Source organism: Podarcis liolepis (genome assembly GCF_965112155.1).
Source record: "Podarcis liolepis genome assembly, chromosome: 18".
Classification (NCBI taxonomy): Eukaryota; Metazoa; Chordata; class Lepidosauria; order Squamata; family Lacertidae; genus Podarcis; species Podarcis liolepis.
Window position 1 is genome coordinate 11,857,728 of NC_139572.1, and position 27,276 is coordinate 11,885,003.

Sequence of the window (27,276 nt, forward strand, 5' to 3'; positions counted from 1 at the left end):
GAAGGAGGTAGACTCCACTGTGGGAGCAGGGCCAGGGCGGGAGAGTGCTAGAGTTCTGTCTGGTCCTGTTACATGGGATCAATTCCAATCTGTTACCTCCGAGGATGTGGACAGGCTGCTTGGACAAGTGAAACCGACCACCTGTCTCCTTGATCTTTGCCCATCCTGGCTGATAAAAGCGAGCCGGGAAGGACTGGGCGATGGGCTCTGCGGGGTGGTGAATGCTTCCCTCTGTGAGGGAGCCTTCCCAGACCCGCTGAAAGAGGCAGTCATTAAACCGCTTCTTAAAAAAACATCTTTAGACCCGGCCAGTATGGCCAACTATCGCCCAGTCTCAAATCTGCCATTCTTGGACAAGGTGATTGAGCGGGTGGTTGCTGAACAACTCCAGGCACACCTGGAAGAAGCGGACCATTTGGATCCCTTCCAATCAGGATTCAGGCCTCACCATGGGACTGAAACTGCCTTAGTCGCACTTGTCAATGATCTCCGGCGGGCTAGGGACAAAGGTGAGAGCTGTTTCCTAGTTCTGCTGGATCTCTCAGCAGCCTTTGACACCATCGACCATAGCATCCTTCTGGACCGTCTAGAGGGCCTGGGAGCTGGGGGCACTGTCATACAGTGGTTCCGCTCCTTCCTTCTGGGCCGTGTCCAGAAAGTGGTGTTAGGGGATGAGTGTTCAGACCCCTGGGCTCTCACATGTGGGGTGCCTCAGGGTTCCGTCCTCTCCCCCATGCTTTTTAATCTCTCTATGAAGCCGCTGGGAGAGATCATCAGGGGGTTTGGGCTGGGTGTTCATCAGTATGCAGATGATACCCAGCTCTACCTCTCTTTCAAATCAGAACCAGTGAAGGCGGTGAAGGTCCTGTGTGAGTGTCTGGAGGCGGTTGGAGGATGGATGGCAGCTAACAGATTGAGGTTGAATCCTGACAAGACAGAAGTACTGTTTTGGGGACAGAAGGCAGGCAGGTGTGGAGGACTCCCTGGTCCTGAATGGGGTAACTGTGCCCCTGAAGGACCAGGTGCTCAGCCTGGGAGTCATTTTGGACTCACAGCTGTCCATGGAGGCACAGGTCAAATCTGTGTCCAGGGCAGCTGATTACCAGCTCCACCTGGTACGCAGGCTGAGACCCTCCCTGCCCGCAGACTGTCTCGCCAGAGAGGTGCATGCTCTAGTTATCTCCCGCTTGGACTACTGCAATGCGCTCTACATGGGGCCACCTTTGAAGGTGACCCAGAACGTGCAATTAATCCAGAATGCGGCAGCTAGACTGGTGACTGGGAGTGGCCACCGGGACCACATAACACCGGTCCTGAGAGATCTGCATTGGCTCCCAGAACGTTTCTGAGCACAATTCAAAGTGTTGGTGCTGACCTTGAAAGCCCTAAATGGCTTCAGCCCAGTATACCTGAAGGAGCATCTCCACCCGCATCGTTCTGCCCGGACACTGAGATCCAGCGCTGAGGGCCTTCTGGCGGTTCCCTCGCTGCGAGAAGCGAAGTTACAGGGAACCAGGCAGAGGGCCTTCTCGGTGGTGGTGCCCGCCCTGTGGAACACCTTCCCATCAGATGTCAAGGAAATAAGCAGCTATCCTATTTTTAAAAGACATCTGAAGGCAGCCCTGTTTAGGGAAGTTTTTAATATTTAATGATGTATTATTTTTAACACTCGATTTGGGAGTCGCCCAGAGTGGCTGGGGAAACTCAGCCAGATGGGCGGGGTACAAATAATAAATTGTTGTTGTTGTTGTTGTTGTTGCACCTAGACACCAGTGGATGGCAATGGGGCCATGGCTGCTTTCTCTCAGTAGCAAACAGAATGTCAGAGCTATCTCCTCCTCCCATTCTCATTTGCCCATCTAAGGTAGACTGACTCTGTCCATGGAGGCTCCATTTAAGAAACGTAAGAAGAGGCTCCCCAGAAGGAGCAGGATGCGGTGTCCCCCAACAAGTGCCACCCCCCAAACACCCCCCACATCCAGGGGTTGTATATGACAATTTCCCCCAAGAAAATATCCCCAGACGCAGAAGTGTGCCTCAACCTCCCTGGACACCAAAAACCTTCAGGGTTCCTCCCTCTGCTCTAAGCCGTGACTCAGACGCACATTGCTCATTTTCCTCATTTTTGCAGCTCGCTATTCCGCTGCTGCTGCTGCTACAACCAGCTCATTCGCCTCCCTTTGGTTGCCCCGGTTTGCAAATATAAAATATGACTTATTTGCACAATGCATTTATCCTGGGAAGGCGTCATTAATTGCAGATAGAGACGGAAAGAGAAACTGCCTGGGGAAAAGGCACCAGTGTAAACAGATCAGGAAAGAGTTGGCAAAATGAGTTTTCCATGCACATCAGGGAGATTTTCTTACCCAGAAATGCTCCGCGAAATAAGACATGCTGCCAGCCCGGGATGGAAGCCCCCTTCGCCTCAGCTTTTGGAAACCTAGAATGCAAAAGAGATTGGAAGTAACCAGGAACAATGACGCACACACAGAGCCCTGGGACGAACTGGGGATGGTGGGAGTCGTGGTCCAAAACAACCTCAGGCTGACGAAGGCTGGAATAGGGAGGAAGATGTGCGAGGAAGGCTCAGGGCACGACAACCCCACCGGCAGCTGCCTCCGCCTTCCCCAGCTCTGCCTCGCCTTGAGCGCCAGAGACAAGCCCCTAGTCCTCAGCGAGGTCTGGGCCTGGAGGCTCCACAAGAAGCTAAGGAGAGCCTGGAGGATGTATCAGAGCCTTCAAGCTCAGCGTCCGGACCTCGCAGCAGCCAAATACCCCAAGGAACCTGGGGGCCCGGAGGCCCCACAAGGAGCGAGGCTGCTGAATCAGGCCACGTAGCCCACCACCCTGTCCTCACTGTGGCCAGCCAGGTGCCGCAAAGGGAAACTGAGCAAGCAGGATTCGAACGCAAGAGCAACTCTCCCTTCCTGCGGTTTCCAGCAAGGAAGAAACGGTGGAAGCACAACAGAGCTACTGTGACTAACAGCCAGCAATAGCCTTCTCTGGCTCCATGGATTTGTCCCATCAAATCGTAGAGTTGGAAGGGACCCTGAGGGTCATCCAGCCCAACCCCCTGCAATGCAGGAATAGGCCGCTGTCCCTTACAGGAATCGAACTTGCAACCTTGGCATTATCAGCACCACCCAACCCTCTTTTACCAGGGAGCGTGCAAAGATCTCTTGTGCAAGCTGGGCAGAAGTTCCCCAACCAGGGGGCAGGTGGGGGGGGGGAATGTTGCTCCACATTCTCTGCATGCTGAGGTGGGTTGGACTAGATGACCCTTGGGGACCCTTCCAACTCTTTGATTCTATAGTACATTACATTATATTAATTTCTATTCTGCCCTTTCCCCCAGGCTGGTTCTCAGGGCGGCTTATGACAAATTAAATTAAATATAAATAAGACGCAAAAAAACATATGAAAGATCACCATTTAAAAGTAATGTTCTGTTCCGTTATTGTTTGCAGTTTGTGATCCATGCAAATGAAAAGCAGCATAGGAAAATGAAATGTAATGTGAGAGAATCAAAACAATACTTTAAAAAACCCCACAATTTTTTAAAAATTCAGATATTAAAAATGCCACAGCCCTATGAAAAGCCCTTTCCTTAACTGATCTGTTGATGGCGTTTCTCCGGGGGGGGGGGTTCTCCTCCTCCCTCTCCTCATTGGGCCCTACAACAACCCTGCAAGGCGGGCCCAGAGAGGAGAGCAGGGGGGAATTCGAACCCTGGTCTCTCCCAGATCTGACTCCCAAACTGCGACAGGCGGGTGGCTCTCTCGGGAGCCCAGGCCCCTGGCCTTTCTCACCCCCCTTCGGAGAGAGCACAACTTCTCCTCCCCTCCCTGAAATGCAGACATCCTGCAAAGGCCGTTTCACCCTCCAGCGCCGGATGGAAACAGAAAAGGAAGCGCAGGAAACGGAAGAATTGCAAGAGAAAATGGCCGCGTTTGTTGCTGCCCTCAGGCAAACTGAGGTTTGAAGCCGGGTGCTGGAACCTGAACCCAGAACCCACCCTAGATTTTAAACAGCTGACATTTGCAAACCAGACCTCGTGCCAGCCCTCCTCTCGTGCTAAAAGAGAGAGGACCCAGGCATCCTGCTCCAACCACTCATCTCCCCTCCCCAGTACTGTCAACCTCCTGCAAAGTCGGCCCAGGAGTGAGCATTTTGCAGAGAAAACCGCCCTGCCACTCACCCTTTGCCGGAGGGAAGTCTGCCCTCTCCGAAGGCTCATATTCTCAGTTCCTGCACACAAAGGATCTCGCCGGAAAGCACCCTGGGGTGCGGAACACAGGCAAATAAAGGGACAGCAGGTGATTCGAACCCAGTTCCAGTTTTGCTTCTGTATTTCTGCAACACCGAAAGCAGAGAAACAGAAGTGGAGATAAGGGAGTGTTGAAAATCCTTGTGGTCCCGATTGGCAGCCACGCTCCACAAACTCCCTTGCAAACGCAGATAATTTGTGTGTTTTAACGGCTTCTTGTTAATTGCCTTTTTTGCAACGGTGACAAATATCAGCCGCCAGACCCTCCGATAAGCGGGAAAGGGATCTCCCCGGAGGGCGTCCAGAGATTAAATTTTGAAAAGTAAATAAATGCACATCCTGCAACGGGGGGGGGGGAGGGGGGAGGGTTGCAATTTAATTTTGGAATTGAAGGATGGTAAGAGTTGGAAGGGAACCCTAGGGGTCATCCAGTCCAACCTCCTGCAATGCAGGAATCTCAGCTGAAGAATCCCTGACAGGTGGCCTCCCCCAACCTCTGCTGAAAAACCTCCAAGAAAGGATTTTTCTGCCAGGAAGTTCTTCCAAAGCACAGAACTGGAAGGGACACCCAAGGGTCATCTAGCCCAACCCTCTCCAAGGCAGGAGCCCAACTGCTGGGATCAGGCCGAAGGGGGACTATCCAGTCCAGAATCCTCTTCTCCCTCGGCTGTGCTCCCTTTGGCTCTGATCCCACTATCTGGCTCTTCTCATGGATCTTCCAGGTCCACAAGCAGTCTATCTGGATTCCTAGGTTCTTAGCAGCATTTGAGCAGCAGGCTGGGCCAGGGGGGGCCCTTGAGGTCCGATCCAGCAGGCTCTCTCTTATGAGACCCCAGGCCGGTTGCAGAGATCGCCTGCCTTGCGCAAGGAGAAGGAATCGCCCCAAGCGACTCCCTTGGTCTTATTGACATGTCCAAGCCGGACGGAGAGGCAAACCTGCAGGGGCCAAAGGAAGGAAGGGAGGGAGGGAGGGAGGGAGGGAGGGAGGGAGGGAAGAGAAGAAGGAAAGAAGGAAGGGAAGAAGGGAAGAAGGAAGGAAGGAAGGAAGGAAGGAAGGAAGGAAGGAAGGAAGGAAGGAGGGAGGGAGGGAGGGAGGGAGGGAGGGAGGGAGGGAGGGAAGAGAAGAAGGAAGGAAGGAAGGAAGGAAGGAAGGAAGGAAGGAAGGAAGGAAGGAAGGGTGTTTCTTGATGCCATTTGCTGGAAACCACAGGAGGGAAGAGCGGCTCTCGTGCTCGGATCCTGCATGCGGGTTTCATAGTCATAGAGTTGGAAGGGACCCAGGGGCCATCTAGTCGGCCACTGTGAGAACAGGGTGCTGGGCTAGACAGGCCCCCTTTGGGTCTAATCCATCAGTCCAGCTCTTATTATGTCCTCATGGAGCCTCCAGGCCCAGAGGCAGTCTATATGCCTTCCCAGGTCACATGGGGCATTTCGCCATTATGAGGACAGGAGGCTGAGCTAAGTGGGTCTCCTTTGGGTCTGATCCAGCAGCCTGGCTCTTATTATGGAACTTCCAGGCCCACAGGCAGTCTATCTGAATCCCTAGGGTTAGTGGGGTATTTGGCCACTGTGAGGCGGACGTGATGGGGCTCCCCCTGGGCCTGATCCCACTCCTCAGTCTCCGCATAGGAGTGAGGGTCTGATCCAGTTCCCAATCTGGGTTGATGGCGTCTTCCAAAACTGTATTTTAATATGCAGTTTTATTTCACTATCTCAAGGGGAGGCGTTGCCATGGAAATGAACAACAAGATCTGTTCATCAGATCCTTAGGATACAGATCCGTTTAAAGCAAAGTCATAAAACAAGCAGCCCCCCCCACAATGCTCCAGTGACTGTCACCCCAAAAGGATAAGTACTGGCACCACAAAGTCCCTCAATTTTGCTGCGATTCCTGCCTTGCCAGGGGTTGGGCTGGATGACCCCAGGGTCCCTTCCAACTCTGCAATCCTATGTCACTTGTGGTGGGAATGTAAGTTGGTGCGAAATTTCAGGGGTTCAATTTCCGCAGGAATGATCACCCTTATCCGAGAAACTATCGTTTGTTGCCCAGAATTAACAGATTGTTTTTTAACAATACCAATTGTCAATAACTGGTCTCATCTTCAATCTTGACAGCTCAAATAGTAATTGCAACTCAGGGGGAAACAAGCCCAACATCTTACACTGAGCACTTGGTCCCAGTCACTCACTGAGAAAATTAGGCGTAATTTGAGATTTCTATGAGGACTAGGACCCCCCCCCCCGGCACTTTCTATATGATTTTGCATTCCTTTATTACATTGGATAACGCTAATAAAAAGGAATCGGTTGTTTTAACCGATGTGCAATTGGACTTATTCTGCACACCAGTTTTACAGTTTTCAGTTCAGTTTTCACCTACGATTACAACAGCTTTATAAAGCAATATAAGAAAATCCTTACCAATAAAAGAATAGACGTTGGCACAGTTTAAAGATATATATGTATATTTACTCCAGCCTGTGCTTCTGCAGAGGCAAGACCAGACCTTTGACCGCCCCACTGCAGACAGGGCCTAGCAAACATTGCGCACCTGGGGGGACAGGTGTCCTGTCTCTCCCCCCCCCCGCCCGAAAAAAGCCACCTGTTCACACACACAGAAGATATATATCTGCAGAAATATATTCCATCCAGGTGGCAGAGAGATAAGGAAAACAAAGGTTTCTACCTTGCAGCAAATCTGGCCTGGGAGAGGTTCCTGCAAAAATTACCTGTCCAGGTAAGGAGTAGGGAAGGAAAAGAGGTTCAAGGATGCACCTGCGCTCATTTTAAGGTTTGATAGTTTATGGATGTTTTTGTATTTTGCAGGAAGCCGTCCAGAAGTGGCTGGGGAAACCACATTATTATTATTATTATTATTATTATTATTATTATTATTATTATTATTATTTCCCCCATTTTGTTCCCCAGAAAGGAGCAACTGGTGCTTGGCCGCCTGGCAGGATGGCTTGCAGAAAAAGCACCCCCACCTCCGTCCTTCTGACACCAGTTTTGGCATTTGCAAAGGGCCAAAAGGTGGGCAGGATGAGAAGCCAATCCTGACCGGGTGCTGCGCGTCTCGTGCAATGGAGAAAGGCGGACGAGTTGGCACAGGTCCAAAGCCAGAGCAGCAGCATCGTGACCATTTCAGGCCTTTGCAAATGGGATCCTGACCCAGCCTGAACTGCCCGATCCACACACCCCTTTCTCAGGTGCAGTTGGCCCTCCATCACTGCCTTATTTTTGCAGGATCTCGACCTGTCTCCGTTTAGCTACGCAGCCAGACATGGCTTGGCCACAGACAGCACCCACAGACATTTTTTTACATGCACACATACATATATAATTTGCACGCACACACACACACTTTTCTCAGGAAATGCACCTTCCAAGTTTATTAATTATTATTATTATTATTATTATTATTATTATTATTATTATTATTATTAAGCTTCCTTCTCCATTCTCATGAATAACAACACCTTCGTCCAAGCCACAGCAACGCATCAGGCAAGTTCATGAAATGCCCTGCAAACATGCAATGGAAAATATATATTACCGTAATTGTTTTTCTCCCACGGTGGGATTCTAATTTTTTGGCGCTGTGTGTGCTGCATAATAATCGGAACCAAGAAATTTGGGAGCAGCTTCCCCCACCCCCTAAAAATTAACCCACAGCGTTCGCCTCTTGATACAGCTAATTAGGGTTTTTCTTTATCTCCCCCACCCGAATTAAATATTGCAAAGAGGGGTCTTGGGGGGGGTGGCCGGATCCACCCCCGATCTTTGAAAGTCTTGCATGGGCAGTTTTCTTGCAAAGCTGCAGGCCCCCCCCCAAAAAAAAAACCTGCATGGGGGAGCAAAAGGTGGGTGATAATAATACCAGGCCGGGGGGGGGGGGGAATGCACTGACCTGTTTCCGCCCCTCGGCATCCCCGGCACCTGCTCCGCTCCCCTCTTTCGTTTTCGCAAAAAGAGGGGGGAGGGGAGAAGGGGGGAGGAGAAAAGGCTGGGGCCCCCCGCGCTGCAGGGAGGAGGAGGAGGAGGAGGAGGAGGAAAGGAGGCTGGCTCCTGATTGGCTGCCCCGCCCGCCAGCAAACGCGGCTTCTGGGCTAGCCTCGCCCCCCCGTCCCAGCCCCCCCCGGGAAGCTCATTTGCATATTTAAAGAGGCCGCATCCTTTTCACCTGCTTGTAAACTGTCATTTTGGGGATGGGGGGGGGCAGCGTAGGGAGAGAGGCAAAAAATGCATCTCTGTCCAACTGCACAAAGCCAACAATATAAAAAACCCTCCCCAAGAACTACAAAATGGGGGGGGGGGGACTTAGAATTGTAGGTTTGGGAGGAACCCTGAGAGTCATCTAGCCAACCCCCCCCCCCGCAAGGCAGGAATCTCAGCTATTGAACCTGACCTATGTGCGAGAGAGGAGGAGCCACCCCATTTCAGGCCCCCCAGAAACCACCAAGAAATCATAGAATTGTACAGTTGAAAGGGGCCCCCAAGGGTCATCCAGTCCAACCCCCTGCAAGCAGGAATATGCAGCTGCCCCGAGTGGGGATCGAATCTGCGACTTTGGTATTGTCAGCACCAGGCTCCACCCAACTGAGCTATCCAGGCTCACAACAGCCCTATGATGGGTCTCTCCATCCACACCAGTGGCATAACAGCCTGCGTGGCTTGCACTTCAATCCGACATGCAAACGCACCCCCCCACCCCACTTGGCCTAAGGCAGGACTGAGCCTCGTCTTCCAGAGCTGCATCCCCAAGGTCAAAGGTTTGTGTTGCTCCAGGTGGCGTCCTGCGTCCTTCCAAGGCTCAACTCAGCACTGCAGGCCTCAGAAGACGGAAAAAGCCCGAGTTGCAAAAAGCAGGCCAGAAGGAGGAAGCTCAGAAAAACAGCAGGTGCAATTAAAAAAAGAAACCAACCCACAAAACAAAGAACTTGCTTGGCAGAGGAAGGCGGTTCGTCATCTCCTGTATGAAACTAGAACTTGTTCTGCTAAGACAATGAATGCCTGTGATGGTCAACAGTGATGCAGTGCGGAGCCCTGGGTTAGATCACAGAATAGAATTGTAGAATTGCAAAATTGGAAGGGACCCCAAGGGCCATCCGGTCGAACCCCCTGCAAGGCAGGCATCTCAGCTAACGCATCCCTGACAGATGGCCGTCCAACCTCTGCTCAAAGATCTGCAAGGAAGGAGAGTCCACCACCGTTCCGCTCTTGAACAGCACTTACTGTCAGAAAGTTCTTCCTGATGTGGAGTCAGAATCTCTTTTCTTGTAACTTGAAGCCAGGGGTTCAAGTCCTGCCCTCCAGAGCAGCAGGAAACAAGCTTGTTCCCTCTTTCATGTGACAGCCCTCAACTGCTCCTCATCAGGCTTCGCCATCATCCTCTGCTCACATTCCAGCATGTTTGTTTGGCAATCTCCTCCTTAAATTGTGGTGCCCAGAACTGGACACAGTATTCCAGGTGTGACCTGACCAAGGCAGAATAGAGTGGCACTATGACTTCTCTTGATGCAACCTAGAATAGTGTTAGCTTTTTTTGCTGCTGCATCACACTGTTGACTCATGTTCGGCTTGTGGTTCACCAAGTCCTCTAGATCCTTTCCCCATGTACTACTGGCAAACCAGGTGTCCACCTTCCTACATTTATGCATCTGGTTCTTCCAGCCCAAGTGCCAAACCTGACACTTTGAAAATTTGTTTTGTTAGTTTTGAGCCCAGGTCTCCAATCATTTTGATTCTGTTTTTTGCGGCATTCGCTCCCCCTCCCCGTTTGGAGCTGTCTGCAGATTCAATGAGCATCCCCTCAACTCCTTTGCCCAGGTTGTTTGTAAAGATGACACAATCATTAAGATCGAGGCAATGCAGAATTAAATGGGGCAACCTGAAGGCTCCACCGATTAATGGGTTAGATCCACCTTCGCCAACCTGGTCTTCTTGAGCGCAGCTTCCAGTCAGAATGGGCTGCCCAGAAATTCTGTTTTTACATCTCCAAAGGGCTACCTCCGACTTTTAAAGCTAGTCGGTCTGGAATCAAACACACAGACGCACACCTCCCCAAAGCATTGCTTCTGAACCTGATCCATTTACTCCCGAGGAAGCCCCTATCAATGAGCTCAAGAAGCTCCCCCTTCCTTTGCTTAAGCCGGCCTGCACAGACAGGGAACCCTTTGTCAGTAAGGAAGGTGGCAAAGGATGTCTGCACAGGTGTGGCAGGTGAGGCGAGTCCCTGGTGATCCAGCCTGGGGATGCTTTGAAACAGCATCTCTTCCACCCAGGCGGTTGCCATGGCAACAAACTTCTCTTCCACCTCCATCCCTTCTTCCTGCGCAACCAATAGCAACAGAGCTATTAGAGGACATAAATGGGGAGGGGAGAGCCATGGACTCAGTCCAGAGCATCTTCCCTTCGTAGTGGTGGGTGGATCTGATGCCACTTGCCGCTGCCCCTCCCTTGGCAAGAGGTGCAGGAATCACGGGACTGTAGATGGAAGAGGCCTCAAGGGTCATCCAGTCCAACCCCCTGCAAGGCAGGAATATTTCTGTCCAACACGGGGCTCCAACCCACGACCCTAAAATTGAGAGCAAGCACCCAAAGAGCTGCTGGATCAGGCCTATGGTCCATTTTGCATCCCAACATCCTGTCTTCACAGTGGCCAACCACAATGGGAAAACAACAGGCAGGATTTGAACACAAGAGCAGCTCTGCCCTCCTCCAGTTTCCAGCAACTGGGATTCAGAAGAATCGCGAAGAGCCACCCTGGCTAGCAGCCATCTGCCCCCCCCCCCGAATTTGCCCAAGTTGGTGGCTGTCCCTGCCTCCTGTGGCAGAGAGTTCCAGAGTTTGATACTGCGCTGCGGGAAGGACTTTCTTGTAAGCATCCTGAAAAAGGAAGGCAGCAAGGCGGCAATTGATGGCTCCTAACCTCCAAATGCCAGAAACCACAGGAGGGGACAGTTGGTATTTTATTCAGGGCCGGCTTGTGGGCTTCCCTTTGGGGGCACCTGAGTGGCCACTGTGAGGACAGGGTGCTGGACCAGGACCCCCCAAGTTTGCCTGATACAGCTACATCCAGGCCCTCCTAGTGAAACCTCCAGGTCCAAAGGCAGTCTACCTCAATTCCCACCTTCTGAGAGGCATTTGGCCCTAAAAATGTGCAGAGAGGCTTTTCCCCTAGGGACACCAGTCGCATCCCCCCGCTCTCCCACCTCAAAAGCAAGTTTTAATTGCAGCTTTGCCTCTTTTTACTCCTTGGGCTCGTCCTTTTTTATTATGGGTGCCTAACATTTTGATGAAATCCTTTTATTTTATATTTTACGTCCACAGGCTGCTATGTCATTACATTGATATGCCCAGGTTGGATGGGCCCCTTGGGCTCTCCATAGGTTCGCAGGACCTGTCAATTCCAGAAAATGGCCAAGACGATTAGACCTGCCCTCCACCCCCACCTTTCGATATTGGGAAGCCCCCAAACCTGTTTCCCATTCGCAGGCAGAGACGGTGTTAGGGAGATTCCAATTATTGCTGTCACATTGATCACCCAGGGTGGGGCGCAACGCCTTGCCTTAGCAAGAACTGTGCAGGCCTTGGAAAGACTGTTCCCAACGCCAGGGAGAAAAGGGGGGGGGGTGGGCTTGCTGATCTCAACTCCCAGGTCTGCAGGGAAGGAGACAGCCTTTCTGGTATTTGGGCCCTGGGACATTTCAGGCTCCGGACACTTCCGCCTCAGTGGGAGAGAGGTGGGAAGCAGCAAGGCTGCCTCCATCAATTGGGTCAAAGTACCTGCTAGAATCCCAGAGCTGGAAGGGACCCCCAAGGGACATCTAGCCCAACCCCTCGGAAACACAGGGACCTCCTGCTCATGGACTGTGCCAACCAGCCGTTATCAGAACAGCTGTTTCAAACCCTGTGCCCGAGTTCTGGTTTTTGTTTTCTAGTTTTCATTTTCCTCTTCCCTCCCTGTCTCTCTTTCTTTGCGGTGCAGAGGATTTGTTAAAGATGACAAGCCTGTGAAACGGACCCTTCTGCCTGAAGAGCGGAGTGCAAACACCCCAAAACACTGGTTTCCAATTAGCTAAGTACTGCAGACCCCGTTTTTCAAATGCCAGGCCACGGATCCCCTACTTTTAAACATTTCAATCTCCCTATGGTCATTTTTGTTATGTGAATGGTGGTGCAGACCACCCTGGGTGGACTCCGGGTCCGCAGACCATCTATTGAGAACCGCTGCCCTAAATGAATAAATAAATCCAGCTGCTGTCTTTTGGGGCTTTTCCGAGCCGCTGATTAGCTGGCGCTCCGCTGCCGAGAGGGACGTGAGCCCACGCTGCAAGGTCCAGAAGAGGGTCACAGTCAGAGTTTGACTCAGGGGACACAAACCCACGCAGTGGAAGAAAGACACAGCGGCCAGAAAGAAGTCTAACACCTTTTATCTCTTTTACCCCTCAGGGTTTTGCTTTTTCTAAAGAGGTTCCAACACAGTGTTTTTTTTCTTCACTTCTGCAATTCCGGGTGTGGATGGACACGGCAACTCGTGAGCGGGTCACATGGCTTTGGAGTGTGTCAACAAAGGTGAGGGTGAGAGAGAGCGAAGAGCATAGAAAAGGGCTCAGCCCCCCCCCAAGAGTGGTGCCCTCCTAAGAGTTGGGGCGCCGGTCGGGTGCCGGCTGCCTCTTCCGTCCCATGACCTTTCTGCTCTTCCCAATGGGCAGAACAGAGATATCTATATATACATATATAGATATATATGTATGTATAAAGCACTAAAGGTGGTGAAAAACATTCTCAACTTACCCCGCTCCCCACAAAAAAACATGTTTCATCTAAACCAACCGTGGCCCCCAACCCAGGGTCTTGGGGGACCCTATAAAACTCCAATCAGTGCCCCAAAATATCCCCCCACCAGGGGCACCAGGGTTGGAGAAGACCGTCCTAAACACACACCACACAGGACTCGAACACAGTGCCTGTCCTGGTTGGGGGGCAGGAGGACGGGAGGGGAAAAGGGGGTTTCCTTCTTCTACGCTGCACCCCTTGACTCCCGCCTGCTGCTGTGCCCAGCCAGGAAGATGTAAAAGTGATCCTATAAATTATGGGGGGAGAGGACAAAAAACTTTCAATACATTAACTGTTTTGTATATGGTTGTTTTTTGTTTGCTTTTTTGTCTTTTTTATAGAAAAAAATGCACATTTAAAGGGGGGTGGAAAACCCGCACCTTTTCCTTCCTTAAAAAAAAAAAAGAAACATAAGTTTAGTGTCACATTTTGCAAGGGGAGAGGGGGCACGTTCTGCCACCCCACCCTGGTGCTCCTTCAAACATTAAGGGAGTGAGAAAAAGGGAGGTGGTATTTTTAGTGGGGGGAGAAGGTTTTTTGGAAAGGGGTGTGCTTTGGCTGGATTTTACAGAGTAGTCTTTGTGGATTAATGCATCCCGAGATGAACAAGACAGGCCTCGGGATGAAACGCAACACAACACTGCTGGCGTTCAACATAAAGAGGTAGAAGAAATTGGGGGGGGGTGTTTTGAGGGGGGTAGGGGAAAGGGGATCTCCAAGAGAGAGAGAGAGATCAATTCCAGGGGGAATTTTGGCTCCGGACCCCCCAAGAGGAAGCATCGGCTATGGGCCCAACCAGATTTTAAAAGGGTAGGATGGAGAGTCAGCCCCAAGGAGGAGATGGGATATTTTTAAGGGAAGGGGGCACTGTTGCAGGGAGCGACCTCAGAAAGCCAAGTACCCCCCCCCCCAGTGGAAATAAACAGCTCCCTGCCAGGACCCCAAACTGGGGAATCGGAGCTGCCTCTTAAAATAAGCAGACACACACTCCAAAGACCCGGTTTCACTCTTTAAAGTTTTTCTTTTTAAAAAAGGGTCCTGCAGGTAAACTGACCACCCTCCAGGCGGATTTCTGAGGAGGGGCCCCTGCACTCTGCCCCTTGTCAGAGCAGACCCCACCCTCCACCCCAGGCCAGGAATGCCTGGCCATAGGCCTTTTGGGGTGGGGCTGCTGGCCAAACACCACATCTCCCCAAATCCTAAATCTCTGCGCTTGACCAGGGTTAGAAGCTCGGGGGGTGAAGGGGCGAAACATGCAAACAGACCAGACACAGAACAGTGTGGGTAAGGTTTGCTGGGGGGGCTTTGGAAGTGTCTTAGTGTGGGGTGGGGAGTCTCTACCCCTGCCCCCCAGTACCCACAGAGGTCCCTCTCATCTCCCATTCCCCCCACAGACGTGCCCCAAGGGGGAGAGTGAGGCTTCAGAACTCCACTTTGCAGGCTGGGAAGGTCTCATCCTGCATGGCCACCATGCTGTTGCTGCCCAGGACGGTGACACCCAGCGCCTGCTGCCGCTCCAGCGTCTCTGCGTACCACTCATGCATCACCAGGGAGTCAAAGGTGGGGATCAGGGTCACCTGGCAGGGAGGAGGAAGGAAGGAAGAGGGTGAGCATCTGTTGGCCACAGGAGTTTTGCCCTCCCTCTCGGCAAGGCGGCTTCAAACACTAAACCACCCTCCCAAGGCAACAATGCAGAAGTTGCCAACCATCGGCTTTTGTGTGCAAGCCTAAGGTTCTAGACCTCAACGTCGCTGGGAGGGAGCAGTGCTGGAAATCTGCCAGGCACCAGTGCAGAATGAAGCCAATTCAAGCTTCAAGAGAAATATTTCAGATCCTTCTCTCAAGGACATTTTGCTTTCCCTGTATTTATCTACCTGCTTAATTTATAAAGCTGCCCCATAGCAGAAGTGCTCTAGGAAGGCAGTGAGAGGTGAAAATATCAGAGTAGGAGCTGGGAGAACAGGGTTCAAATCCCACCTCAAGTGTGACCCTGCAAAGATCTCTGGGCACCAGCTGGCGACCGACATCTCCGCCTGGCTGGCCCTCTGGCTTTCTTAAGCAGGCTAGCAGAAGAGCTTATTTCTTGCATTTCCATCCCAAGGATCCCCCTCGTCCGTTAATCTCTACAACGACCCTGTGAGGTAGGTGAACAGGCTGTGACTGGCTCAAAGGTCAGTCGCAGCTGCATGATGGAGTGGGGATTCGAACCCTCATCTCCCACATCCTCGTCCCAACACTCTTAACCACTGCAACGCACTGCCTTCCTAGAGTCCTTCTGCTATGGGGCAGCTCTACAAATTAAGTCAGTAAATAAATATGGGGAAAGCAAAATTTCCCTTAGAGATGTGAAATATTTCCCTGATGCTTGAATTTATTTTATTCCGGGTTGTTTTATTTTATGATTCAATGTGTTGTAAATAGGCCTGGCCAATAAATTGACATAGGGACGAGGGTGGCGCTGTGGGTTAAACCACAGATCCTAGGACTTGCCGATCAGGTCGGCAGTTCAAATCCCCACAACGGGGTGAGCTCCCGTTGCTAAGTCCCTGCTCCTGCCAACCTAGCAGTTCGAAAGCACATCAAATAGATAAATAAGTACCGCTCCGGCGGGAAGGTAAACGGCGTTTCCGTGCGCTGCTCTGGTTCGCCAGAAGCGGCTTAGTCATGACCCCATGACCCGGAAGCTGTACGCCGGCTCCCTCGGCCAATAAAGCAAGATGAGCGCCGCAACCCCAGAGTTGGCCGCGACTGGACCTAATGGTCAGGGGTCCCTTTACCTTTACCTATATATTGACGTATCGTCCAAAACTAGTTTCAAGTCCGTACTGTGTTATTGGTTTCATAATTTTTGACCTGGCAATATATTGTGAATCTTGTGTGCGTCTGCTATACAAAAATCACAATGTAGAAAAACCCGTGAAGCCAGCTCCATCCTTATTTCAGACATTGTGATCTATCAGTATATTGTGATGTTTAGCTGGTGATGTCTCCCGATGTTGAAAACCAGATTATCGCCCAGCCCTAGTTATAAACCGCTTTTAGGTTTTTTCTTTAAAATATAAAGTGATACAGAAATGAAAAACAATATAACAATAATTTTCACTGTTAAAAAAAAAGGAGTGTGGTAGAAGCACTACCTCAGTTTAAGGTAGCATTTGGCAATTCGCTTATATTTCTGAGTTTCTAACCCTAATCCTGAGCTTTGCCCAGCAAGCAAAAGTCGCTGTGTATCCACCGCAGGAGAAAAACAAGGTTTGCCCTCCCTGGCACAAATAGAGAAGGCAGCCGCTCTCACCCTGGAGACCACGAAGGGAGCAGGCAGTGCCTAGCTGCCTCCTGGCCCCCTGCTTGCCATGTTACCCATTCTCTAACCCTGCCACTGAATGCCACCCTGGTTTCAGTGGGCTCCAAACGAGTCCTGCTAGAGAGCATCCTCGGCATAGGAGGGCCTCGATTCCAGGGAGGTTCCTGGCTGGCAGCACAAGACCCCAGCGGGATCTCCAAGCCCCAAGATGGGCTATGGCAAGCAACCCACTGGCCCTGCCCACCCTGCCCACCTGGGTGTCATGCGCCCAGTGCTGCTTCCCGGCCAGGAGGGCGTCCAAGATCCTCCGCATGATGCCCTCCTTGATGTGGTCCTCGCCGCTGATGACGTAGCACTGCGACCGGACGTGGCGGAAGAAGTCCTCGTCCACCCACTGGGCACTCGCTGAGCCCGGGATGTAGGCCAGCTCCAGGTAGACGGGGGGCCGCACGGAACTGGGCCTGGCACCTGGGGGACGGGAGAAAAATGGGGAGCGTTGGCTGCAAGATGGGCATGGAGGGGAGACGCCGGCTGGGATGCCCCACCCTCCACTGGATGCAGCACAAACACAAAGGAACGGCTGCAAAATCAGAATTTAACCCAGCTATTTGCACACGGGAAAAATGACTTTTCTTCTCTGCTGCCCATGGGCATCACAACATGGAGCACATAAAGGGAGAGGGCCGCTCTGGGGCTCCCACGAGGTCCAAAACGGCGAGGTGCTGCTAGGCACTTGCAGAGAACATTGAGATCGAGAACCACCCAAGAGACCAGGCAGCCTGTTTGGCTCCTCACCTGAAGTACACAGATTCAAAACAATTTGGGTGGAGATAAAACCTGCCTCCCTGTTTATCTGGACAAGGCCTGATCCGGGCACCCTCCTTGCACTGTGCTTGGGGCTGATGAGATCCATCCTTCCGTCCCTTCCCGCCCCTCCTCTTCTTACCTGCAGGACATGCTCTGCCTGCCCCCAAGGACGACCTGCTGCTTGCTGGCCGCTGTCCAAGGGATGCCCGGTGGTCCCCACTGGCACGGGAGGCAGCCGACTCACTTCGGCTCAGAGCGGGCGCCCGGGCTCTCTCCCCAACGCTGGCCGAAGAAGGCTTGATGCGGCTGCTGTTGTGGGCTGCGCCTCTGGGGGCCGAGTCTGCTTTGGGCGGAGCGGAGCCTACCCGGGTCGCCGGCCTCTTGCCCTTGGCCACCCCTTCTCGGTCAGGGTCCACCATGCAGATGCCCGGCTGAGCGGGGAGCGGGAGGGGGTCCTTCAGGGCGGCCGGAAGAGGGTCGCGAGCCCGCACCAGGTTCTCAGGGTCGTCGTCCGAGTCCAGCCCGCCATCCGCCGTGATGGAAGGGCACTCTTCCGTGGCGGGCGGGATGTCAGAGTCCGAGAGGGTGGGCAGCGACTCGCTGAGTGATGTGGGTGGGGTCTCATCGGCCAGGGGGTAGGGCTTGCGGCTCCGCGGGCCCTTTCGCTGGCCCACCAGCGGCTTGGTCAGCTCCTGGGAGAAGTCACTGCTGTTCGACATGTCCCGGGGGCTAAAGTTGGCTGAGGGCGAGCGCTCCGACTTGGGGTGCTCAAACTCGCACGGGGACACCAGGCAGAGGTCCACATCATGGGGTGAGTCAGAGCGGTGGGCGCGCCGTGCCAGGGAGTGGCCGTCCAAGCGCTGGGCGTGATGCGGGTGGCAGGGCCGGACGGGCAAGGATAGGCCACCTTTGCCCACGTCCGGCTCTGGGGTGAGTCCCCCCGGGCGGGCGTTCTCTGCTTCCTCCTGGAACTCGCTGACTGGTGGCAAGACCTGCTCGAAGGACATGGAGAGGGACTCATCCACCTCGGTGGAGTGCGGCGAGCCCACTTCGGCCGGCAGTGAGGGCGTGGTGATGGTGGGCGAGACATCCGGGAGGTCATCACGGAAGAGGCCGGGTGACAGGCATCCTGATGGCTTCTCCTGCGAGGAGCTGGAGTTGTCCCGCGAAACACGGAGCCCGGTGGCAGAGCCGTCCGGGCGCCAGGAGTTGGTCAGGGCCACCGGCTCCTCGGCCATGACGACGTCCTCGACGGGGGACTGGTGGAAAGGAGTGTGCCTGGCGCTGGCCGGACCTGAGCTGGCCGGAGACATCATTTCCAGGGTCTTCTCTTCGGAGCTGCCGCAAGCCTCCTCACCCTCGGGGTGGAGCCCTGCCTGCGTGCCCGTGGGGGTCTGCTCAAAGTTGACGCTCCGCTCACTCTTGGGGGTCTTAGCCAGTGGCGATGGGGGGCCTGCACCCCTCAGCGGAGAGCTGGCCTCCAGGTGCCGGAAGGGCTGGGGGCTCTCAGGGTCTCCCCCTGTGCACAGGCCGTTCTGGGCTGCCAGCACCCCATTCCCGGGACACTCCAGCGGCGATGGCTCCAGCTCGCTCTCCGCTGTAGTGATGCCCTCGTCTGTCGACTCAGCCCCCAGGACCTCTGGCCGAGAGTCCTCCCTCGCCCCATTCTCTGTTGACGACTTGGACCCGTCCGAGAGGCCACCTGCTGCCCCCTTGGCGCCGCTGGGCATCTTGAGAGGAGCCTCTTTCAAAGGCTGGGCTTTCGGCTTCTCCGCCTCCTTCTTGAGGCTGGGGAGGGTCTTCTTGAAGCTGCCCATCTTGGTGGGGGGCCTCTTGGCTTCCGCGCTGGCTGACCTCCTCAGCTCCCGACTCGGCTGCTTCACGGATGCCTTCTCCTCCTTCTTGGCCGCCGTCTCCCTCTTGGGGGGATCCACCTTCACCTCCCGTTTGGGCACCTTTCCTGGGGGGGCAGCGTCATTCTTTGGCAAGAGTTTTTTTGTGTCCTTCTTGGCCACTGGCTTCTCCTTCAGCTGCTTGGGCCTCACAGCAGAAGACTGCTCCACCTTGGTACGAGTCTCCTTGGCCTGCTCCTCCTCCAGGCTGCCCTTTGAGGTCTCGCTGGGCGCCATGGGGCGCTCTCTGGTGCCTGCCGCCTTCGCCTCCCTCCTTTCCTTGGGCTCTGGGAGGCTCAGCCTGGAGCCGGACTTGAGGCTCTCCTGGCTGGTGGTCCTCTTCTGCTGGCTTTGTGGGGAGGAGGACCCTGACTCCAGGTCCTTCTGGGTGACCACCGGATGTTTGAGGAACTCCAAGTGCCGGACCTTCTCCAGCCCCTCCAGGATCTTGCTCTGGGGTGTGCAGCCGGGGAACAAGACCCGGACGATCTTCTCTGTGGGGCTGACGGGGTGCCAGACCAGGAGGGCGCAGATGGAGGTCGCGCAGTGCAGGGGCAGCTCCAGCCCCTGGGGGCAGCCGTTGCCGCACCAGTGCTGCATCAGGACCTCCAGCTCCTTGCTGCCTTTCACCGGGTTCAGGATGTACATATCTAAGCGCCCAACGCCCATCTTCTGGAAGAGGACAGTGGGCTCCACCTTGGGGCCGCCATCCCTGCAGAGTGGGCTGGGCTGGATGCCCAGCTTGTCCAGGTAGTGGAGCGCCAAGCTGGCCTCGTCGCAGCTCTTCAGGACGCCTGAGTCACCCGCAATGGTCTTCAGCTTCTCGGAGGCGTTTAGGAAGACAACGCCCAGCTCTGGGGAGATGAGGTTCTTCACGGAGTCCTCGTTTGGCGAACCCTGCGAGGAGGGATCCTCTTCCATCTCGGCCAGCTTCCTCTGCAGCAGGCTGTTGACGCCGGGTAGGCTGTCAGTGCCCACATGCGTCACCAAGATGGAGTCGATGCGGTCGAGGTGGCACACCAGCTTCCAGAAGGATGAGCGGGGGTTGGAGCCGCCATTGACCAGGATGTTGAAGCCGTTGACGGCAAAGAAGGCCGAGTCGCCCCTGCCGCCAGGGAAGATATAGCAGCATGGGCGGGACAGCTTCAGGAATCCGACGGTGCTGGGTGGCTCCAGGAGGTCAAAGGGCGACGGGGGGTCCAGCGACTCCGAGAGGTACTCCAGGAACTCCTGCAGGCCCTCCATCTCGGGCAGCACAGGGCCTGGGTTGAAGCGAAGGTCAATGAAGTCCAACAGGTTGTGCTGACCCAGCCGGGAAGCTTTCCATTCCCCAAAGTCCGGGCAAATGACCGTCAGGCTGGTCCTGGCAGATGGGTCTGCAGAGCTGAGCAACTCCCCAACCTGGCAAAAGAGAGAGAGAGGTGTCAGTGCACTATGCACCATATACTGTAGTGACCACATAACACTGGTACTAAAGGATCGTCACTCGCTCCCAATACGCTTCCGAGAACACCAAGTGTTGGTGCTGACCATTAAAAGTCCTAAATGGCTTCCACCCTGTATACCTGAAGGAGTGTCTCCATCCCAAATGTCCATCCTGGACACAGAGGTCCAGCTGAGGGTTTTCTGGAGGGTTCCCTCATTGCAATTATGTGAAGCAACAGGGAGCCAGGCAGAGGGCCTTGTCGGTGGTGGCACCCTCCCATCAAATGTCAGCTGAACAACCATGAAACTTTTTGAAGACATCTGAAGGCAGCCCTATACAGGGAAGTTTTTAATGGTTGATGTTTTGTTATAATTTTTATATGTGCTGGAATCCACCCAGAGTGGCTGTGGAAGCCCAGGCAGATGGGTGGGGTTAAATAAATAAATAATGCCAATCATTTGGGGTTCCTTTTCCAGTTGGAAGAGTCACCCAGAAAGTCTTCCAAAATCTTTCTCCTTTCAGCTCTTCTATTGGTGAATTCCCACACTGGAATAAACACCTTGCCCCTTCCAGTAGCGTCTCTACCCCCATCATTCAGTCCGGACACTAGGTCCTACTCCAAGGTCTTCTGCTGGTTCCCTCACTGCAAGAAGTGATGTTACAAGGAACCAGGCCTTCTCCGTAGTGATGCCCACCCTGCGGAACGCCCTCCCATCAGATGTCAAGGAAATAAACAACTATTTGACTTTTAGATGTCATCTGAAGCCAGCCCTGTATAGGAAGGTTTTTAATGTTTTACCGTGTTTTTACTATTCTGCTGGGAGCTGCCCAGAGTGGCTGTGGAAACCCAGCCAGATGAACATGGTGGTATAACAACAACAATGACTACGACTATTAACATCACAACTTACAGCAGCAGCAGCAGCAACAACAACTATTAACATCACAACTTAATGATGACTGGGTTGCCCCAGCCACTCTAGGTGGCTTCCAGCATACACAAAGGCATAAGAAAACATTCAAAGTAGAAACTTCAGGTGTCTTCTAAAGGTTGTATAGTTACGGTACTTCTAACGAAAAAGGAAGTAAAATGAGGCCCAGAGCATCCTTCTTCCTCTCTGGTCTTCCTCTGTCTGGCCAGAGTAACAGCCTCCACACCAACCACTTCCTACCCAGTTTGGAAGGATTCATTTAGGGGAGGGTCTTTGCCAGCCCTTTCCCGCTTTTGCCACCCCAGCCCATCCAGCATCACCGGCTAACTCCTCCCTGCTGCTGCTGGGCAGACGTACCTCCTTGTCGGCGAAGACCTGGATGAAGTCTCGCAAGGAGAACGTGCCCGTCTGCAGGACCAGCTCCCCCGTCTCCTCGATGCAGGGCCCAGCAAAGATCAGCAGCTTGTGGCGCGAAGGGTCCGTGACCAGGTTGCAGAGCTGCAGGGTGAGAGAGAAAGTCAGGCCTCGGAGGGAAGGCCCTCAGATTTCCAGCCTCTTGGGGCTTATTTCCAGCCAACCCTCTGTCAACAGAACCACAGAATTGTAGAGTTGGAAGGGACCCTGAGAGTCATCCAGTCCAACCCTCTGCAGTGCCGGAAAAGACTCTAGAGCCTTGTTGGGTTTTCCTATTTCCAGGCCCTGGGAACAGTCAACGGACTCTCCAGTGCCATGCAAAGCTGGCGTGGGTGTACCATGCAGGCCCCAAGACCCGTTTCAGAAGCAGGATTTTACCCATTCATGTTCTCTGGAGTTGGGCTCTCCAATTCACCCAAAGGGGGCCCACCGTCCTCTTCGTGCAATGGCCAAATACCCTCTTAAGAACCCAGGGATCCAGATAGACTGCCTCTGGACCTGGAGGTTCCACAAAAGCCTGGCTACTGGATCAGGTCAAAGGGGCCCCATCGAGCCCGGCATCCTGTTCTCACAGTGGTCAAGGGGAAGAAAGCGTAAGCAGGACCCAAGCCCAAGAGCCTTCTGCCCTCAAGCTGCATCTTCTGGCAACTCGCCTCATTGCAGATGGACTTGTCGGAAGGGTTCAACAGCACCAGCGTCTCCAGGAGTTCTCCGCGATGGTGCAGAGCCCGCTGACCTGGGGAGGGAAAACGAGGCGGCAGAGTTGAAAGGGAGGCTCCGGGGCAGAAGGACCACAGTGTCGTGGCGCTGAAAGGGACCCCCAAGGGCCATCCAGCCCAACCTCCTGCAAGGCATCACAGATTCACATAGCGGCATGATGATAGAGACAGCCTGGCTCTCAATGCCGTTCCAAATGAACCCTAGCAATACAATTTGCAGTTGGGTTCCTATTTAGCATATTGGGCGAGCCAACATGACACCGATGTGGGAATGAGGATCGGAGTGATCATTCTGTGATATTAGGGCAGTGGACAAAAGCTGCATTGTAATGTTTGAATCTGTGTGTGTGCATAATGGGATTTAAATAATCATATATATATATATGATTTGCCTTTACGTTGTAGGGGGTTGGAAGGGTCCCGAGGGTCATCTAGCCCAACCCTCTGCAATGCAGGAATCTCAGTTATAGCACCCAGGACAGATATCCTGAAGGGGAATACACCACATACACTCCAGGGAGGGGTCCATCCCGCTACTCAACAGTCCTCACCCTCAGAAAGTTCTCCCTGGTGTTTAATGGCGAAGAAAGCAGCGGTTCTGGCGGGGAGGGCTCACCACTGCAAGGCTCCATCTTCCCAGAAGGTGGCAGTGCAGCACTGCCAGATTCCAGCAAGGCTGGCTGCTGGATTCTCTCTCTTCCTCCTCCCAATCCTGTGAGATCTCTGGCCAAGAGGCTTCAAGAAACCAGAAGGCACCTGAAGAGGGTTTGTCTCTCAGCCATAGATCCCACAAAGGTCACAGCACAACTATTAAGAGGAGTTTAAAATGGCCCTGGGGCCATTTTAAGGCTGCTTGAGGCAAGCAATCAATTTGTGGGGTTGCAGTGGCTGGAACCGCAGATGGGGCTTGTGCATCAGGGAAGGGAGTCCATCTCAGAGAAGCAAAACTCTGGTCCTAAATCTCTGCTACCTCGCAGGGTATCTTCAGAAGATAAGGCTCAGGAGCAAACCCTACACAAATCCGGAATGGAGTCCCAAAGACGGCTGGGATGGCACCTTGTACGTCTCCTTCCGGCAACTCCTGCAGCCAAGCTGGTGCCCAGGGTCTTGCTCTGCCTTACTTTGGACACCATCAGCTGGGCCGAGATGGGGGTCTTGTCTGGACCCCCAAACACATGGGCCAGGCTTGTGCCTCAGAAAGGTCCCTTCAGTGCTGCTCATGCAGCTGTTGGGCTTCACCTCCAGAGACACACTCCACTGTCTCTCGAGACAGACTGACGACAACCAAGTGGCTGCAACTCAGACGCCTGCCTGCAGTGTCCCAAAGTGTGGAACTGGAGCCCTGAGCTTTCTGGCGATCACACCAGCTGGGAGCTCCGAAAACATTAAACTGCCCCTGCTGCGAAGGAGGGGAAGGGTCCCATCAGGGTGCTGGGCACTTGGCCGAGAAGTCGCTGGCTCCCTTTTGATGGACAAAATATCAGGGGCAGCCAAAGGACCAGGCCCTTGAGGTGATGCTGGGCAACTTGAGGGGCCTCCACACCCAGGCAGAGATATGAATATGAAGCGACATAAAAATGAAATGAAAAATAATGGCAAACGTTCTGTGGTGGCAACAGTTTAAGGTGCCATTTGGTGATCAGCTTATATATCTGAGTTTCTGACCCTGATACTTGAGCCTTGCCCCGCGAGCAAGGGCCTCTGTGTCTCCAGTGCAGGAGAAAAACAAGGTTTGCCTTCCCCTTGCACAAAAGGAGAAGGGAGGCGGACGCTCTTGCCCTGTGGACCAAGAAGGGAGCAGGTGCTTCCCAGAGGCTCCTGCCAGCCTCCCTGGCCCAGAATTCCAACCTTAGTTCTACATCAGGCGGAGTGGGTGGGCAGAGTCATCTGAGGACACAGCCGGCTCATTCTTGGAGGGGGGAGATGCCCACGGGGACTGGCTGAGCCTACTGTTGACACGCTTGCCTGCCCGAGAGCAGGGAGGGCATTTGCAGGTGGGGAGGCCCTAGTCCTTGCCAGAGGGACGGGGGAGGTGCCTCTGCCACCTCCTTACCTTTCACAATATCAGAGAAGGTGGCTGAGTGGCGGGAGACAAAGAGCTTCAGCTGCTGGTCAAGGTTGCAGGCAGTCAAGTCGATGTCCCAAGAACGGATCCCTGGAGGAGAGAGGGAGGGAGAGAAACAGTGGTGGCTAAGCAGACTGCCAAGCATGGGAGGGCCACTGCGGCTGGAGCCCTTGGCCCCCAAGAGCCAGGGAAGGTGGCCACCAATGTGCTCCCTCTGGCTGGTCCCTCCAGAATTATGATCAGGAGAACTTGTTTACTGCATTTATCTCCCACCATTTTGTCCAAGGACTCCATGGTTCATGGTTCCTACAACAGCCCTCTGAGGTAGGTGAAGAGGCCATGACTGACTCCAAGGTCACAAAGTGAGCTTCATGACGGAGTGGGGATTCGAACCCTGATCTCCCAGGTCCTCGTCCAACACTCTAACCACTACACCCACTGGCTCCCTAGAGTTCTTCTGCTATGGGGCAGCTCTATAAATTAAGTAGGTAAATAAATAAATATGGAGAAAACCAAATGTCACTTAGAGAAGGACCTGAAATACTCTCCTTGATGCTTGAATTTGTTTTATTCTGGATTGTTTTATTTGATGGTCTAATGTGTTGTCAACCACTTTGAGATTATTTCTTTAAAATATAAAGCCATACAGAAATGAAATGAACAACAAGACTAATAATTCCCATTGCAAAAAAAGGCGCTCAGGCGTTCCATTGTGGTGACTGCAACTGAGGTTTAAGGTACCATTTGGAAATTAGCTTATGCATCTTGAGGTTCTATCACTGCTCCTTCCCCCGATTTTTATTCCTCTGCTGCTTTTCAGGTGCCTTGGTTCCCACCTCCTGGGATCTCTTCCCAGCCATCGGAGAACTACTCTTGCTGCTTCATGATAATAAACAACAACAACAACAACAACACAGTGGTAGCTCGGGTTATTTTACCTTCGGGTAACGTAATTTCGAGTTACGAACGCGGCAAACCCAGAAGCGTATACTTCCAGGTTTCGCCACGCGTGTGCACAGAAGCAGCGCCTCCGGATATGGACTTTGCAGGGTTAGTATAGACCCCCAGGACGAATCAAGTTCGTATCTGGAGGGTTCAATGTAATAATAATAATTTGTTATTTATACCCCCCCCCCAATCTGGCAGGGTTTCCCCAGCCACTCTGGGCGGCTTCCAACAAAAGCTTAAAATACAATAATACCATATCCCCCACGTGTTTAGCTGCTGACCAGAGCTGACAGCTCCCCCTTCCCTCACAGGGACCGGACGGCAAACATCCCAACAGCTTTCTCCCTGTATGGCACAGACATCACATCAGCTCAGTTTTGCAAGAGACAGCCGTATTGGCAAAGAGGATCTCTCTCTCCAAAGCGCCTACAGCAGCAAGGCAAGATGAGAAGATCAAGGACCGGCCACAAGAAACCACAAGTTCATTCAGCCCGCAGAACAAGGAGGCGAGTTTTGCTTTGCTTGCACTGAGGCCCCAAAATGTCTCTTATGCCTCCCCCCCCCCCATGACCCGCTAGCTTACATAAGACCAGCACAGTTGGTGTCAGCTGAGATGCAAGACTGCAGCTCTCAGAAACTGGCCTGGCGCGGCACGTGGGTGTTTGCGCGTCTTCACTGAGGCTGCATGCTGCTTGCCGCCTGAGCAGAGCCCAGCACCACCAGCATGGGGTTCCCGAGGGCGCAGGCAGCAACAGAGCGAGATCCCAAACGGAGGTGGGGGGAACCAGAAATGCCGCTGCTGCTGTTTGAAGGAGGCTGGGAAAGACTGAGAATGAGGAGCCCACACACAAAGGGGGCTGTGGGATTCCCCAGCGAGGCAGCACAGGAGGTAGTGATTTTTGGAAGGGACCCTGGGGGTCATCTAGCACAACCTCCGGCAATGCAGACTTGCAATTAAAGAATCCCTGCCTGGGGAATCCGTGCCCAGCTTCTCCGAGACACACTCTTACAATGCGGGGGGGGGGGTCCCCTCTTATGCAAGCTGACTTCAGAGGGCAAAGACAAGTCTTGTAAGCTTATTGCACAGGCTTACGTGGCAACGAGACAGGGAACGTGTTCCTCCAACACCAGCTTCCGTCTGGAGACGGCATCCGCAAGTCAGAAAGCTCAGAGAATTATTAGCAAATACTCCTTTGACCAGCCAGTATTTAAATTAAGCAACTGTTCAGGAAAAAGAGGTTTCCACCAACTCTCAAAGGTCCCCAATTATCCCCAGCAAGAGGAGCAGCTCAAGTTCCCAGGAAATGTCCCAGTTTCTCAACCTCCTGGAGGTTGCCTGCAGCTGCTGCAAGAGCAGCCAGGAGAGAGAGCTCAGCTGGCAGACGGGAAGGGAGGAACCAGCACAGCCTCCCACTTCACAAAGCAGGAGACAGCAGAGACCCACTGGTCTGATTTTTACCCCACCTTCCTTCCATTAATGCCACCAACTGAGCCAGGTTAGCCTTTTGGCATGCGAGTCTGGCTTTAGCAGAGGCACATCCAGAGTTTGCAGAGCATGGTGCTGACGACACCAAGGTTGCAGGTTTGATCCCTGGTGCATGGGACAGCCTTGCAGGGGGTTCAGCTAGATGACCCTCAGGGTCCCCTTCCAACTCTACAGT

The 27,276-nt window shown here is 53.4% G+C and overlaps 3 protein-coding genes across 7 annotated transcripts in view; all 3 read right to left on the minus strand.

Annotated features, from left to right (window-relative positions):
• The window catches only part of FCHO1 (FCH and mu domain containing endocytic adaptor 1), a 41,455-nt gene extending 33,155 nt beyond the window's left edge, over positions 1-8,300 (minus strand). For 2 of the 5 annotated variants that reach the window (XM_083483675.1, XM_083483672.1), the window contains exons 1-3: positions 8,178-8,300; positions 4,199-4,353; positions 2,367-2,440 (exon numbers count right to left, since the gene is read on the minus strand). In XM_083483675.1, the coding sequence (XP_083339801.1) occupies positions 2,367-2,393 (27 nt within the window). In that variant the 5' untranslated portion in view covers positions 2,394-2,440; positions 4,199-4,353; positions 8,178-8,300. Of the gene's footprint in view, positions 1-2,366; positions 2,441-3,809; positions 3,972-4,198; positions 4,354-7,823; positions 7,922-8,177 lie in introns of those variants that run through there. The other 3 variants (XM_083483674.1, XM_083483673.1, XM_083483676.1) reach the window with 3 other exon arrangements.
• LOC310697557 (cocaine- and amphetamine-regulated transcript protein-like) overlaps positions 6,175-27,276 on the minus strand; it is a 46,738-nt gene continuing 25,636 nt past the window's right edge. The window contains exon 4 of the transcript XR_014521046.1: positions 6,175-6,197. The gene's annotated coding sequence lies outside the window, so the exon portion shown is untranslated. The remainder of the gene's footprint in view (positions 6,198-27,276) is intronic.
• MAP1S (microtubule associated protein 1S) overlaps positions 12,687-27,276 on the minus strand; it is a 20,635-nt gene continuing 6,045 nt past the window's right edge. Inside the window, exons 2-7 of the mRNA XM_083483621.1 lie at positions 24,656-24,757; positions 22,537-22,619; positions 21,827-21,967; positions 17,359-20,512; positions 16,666-16,880; positions 12,687-14,685 (exon numbers count right to left, since the gene is read on the minus strand). Coding sequence (XP_083339747.1) covers positions 14,530-14,685; positions 16,666-16,880; positions 17,359-20,512; positions 21,827-21,967; positions 22,537-22,619; positions 24,656-24,757 — 3,851 coding nt within the window. The 3' untranslated portion in view covers positions 12,687-14,529. The remainder of the gene's footprint in view (positions 14,686-16,665; positions 16,881-17,358; positions 20,513-21,826; positions 21,968-22,536; positions 22,620-24,655; positions 24,758-27,276) is intronic.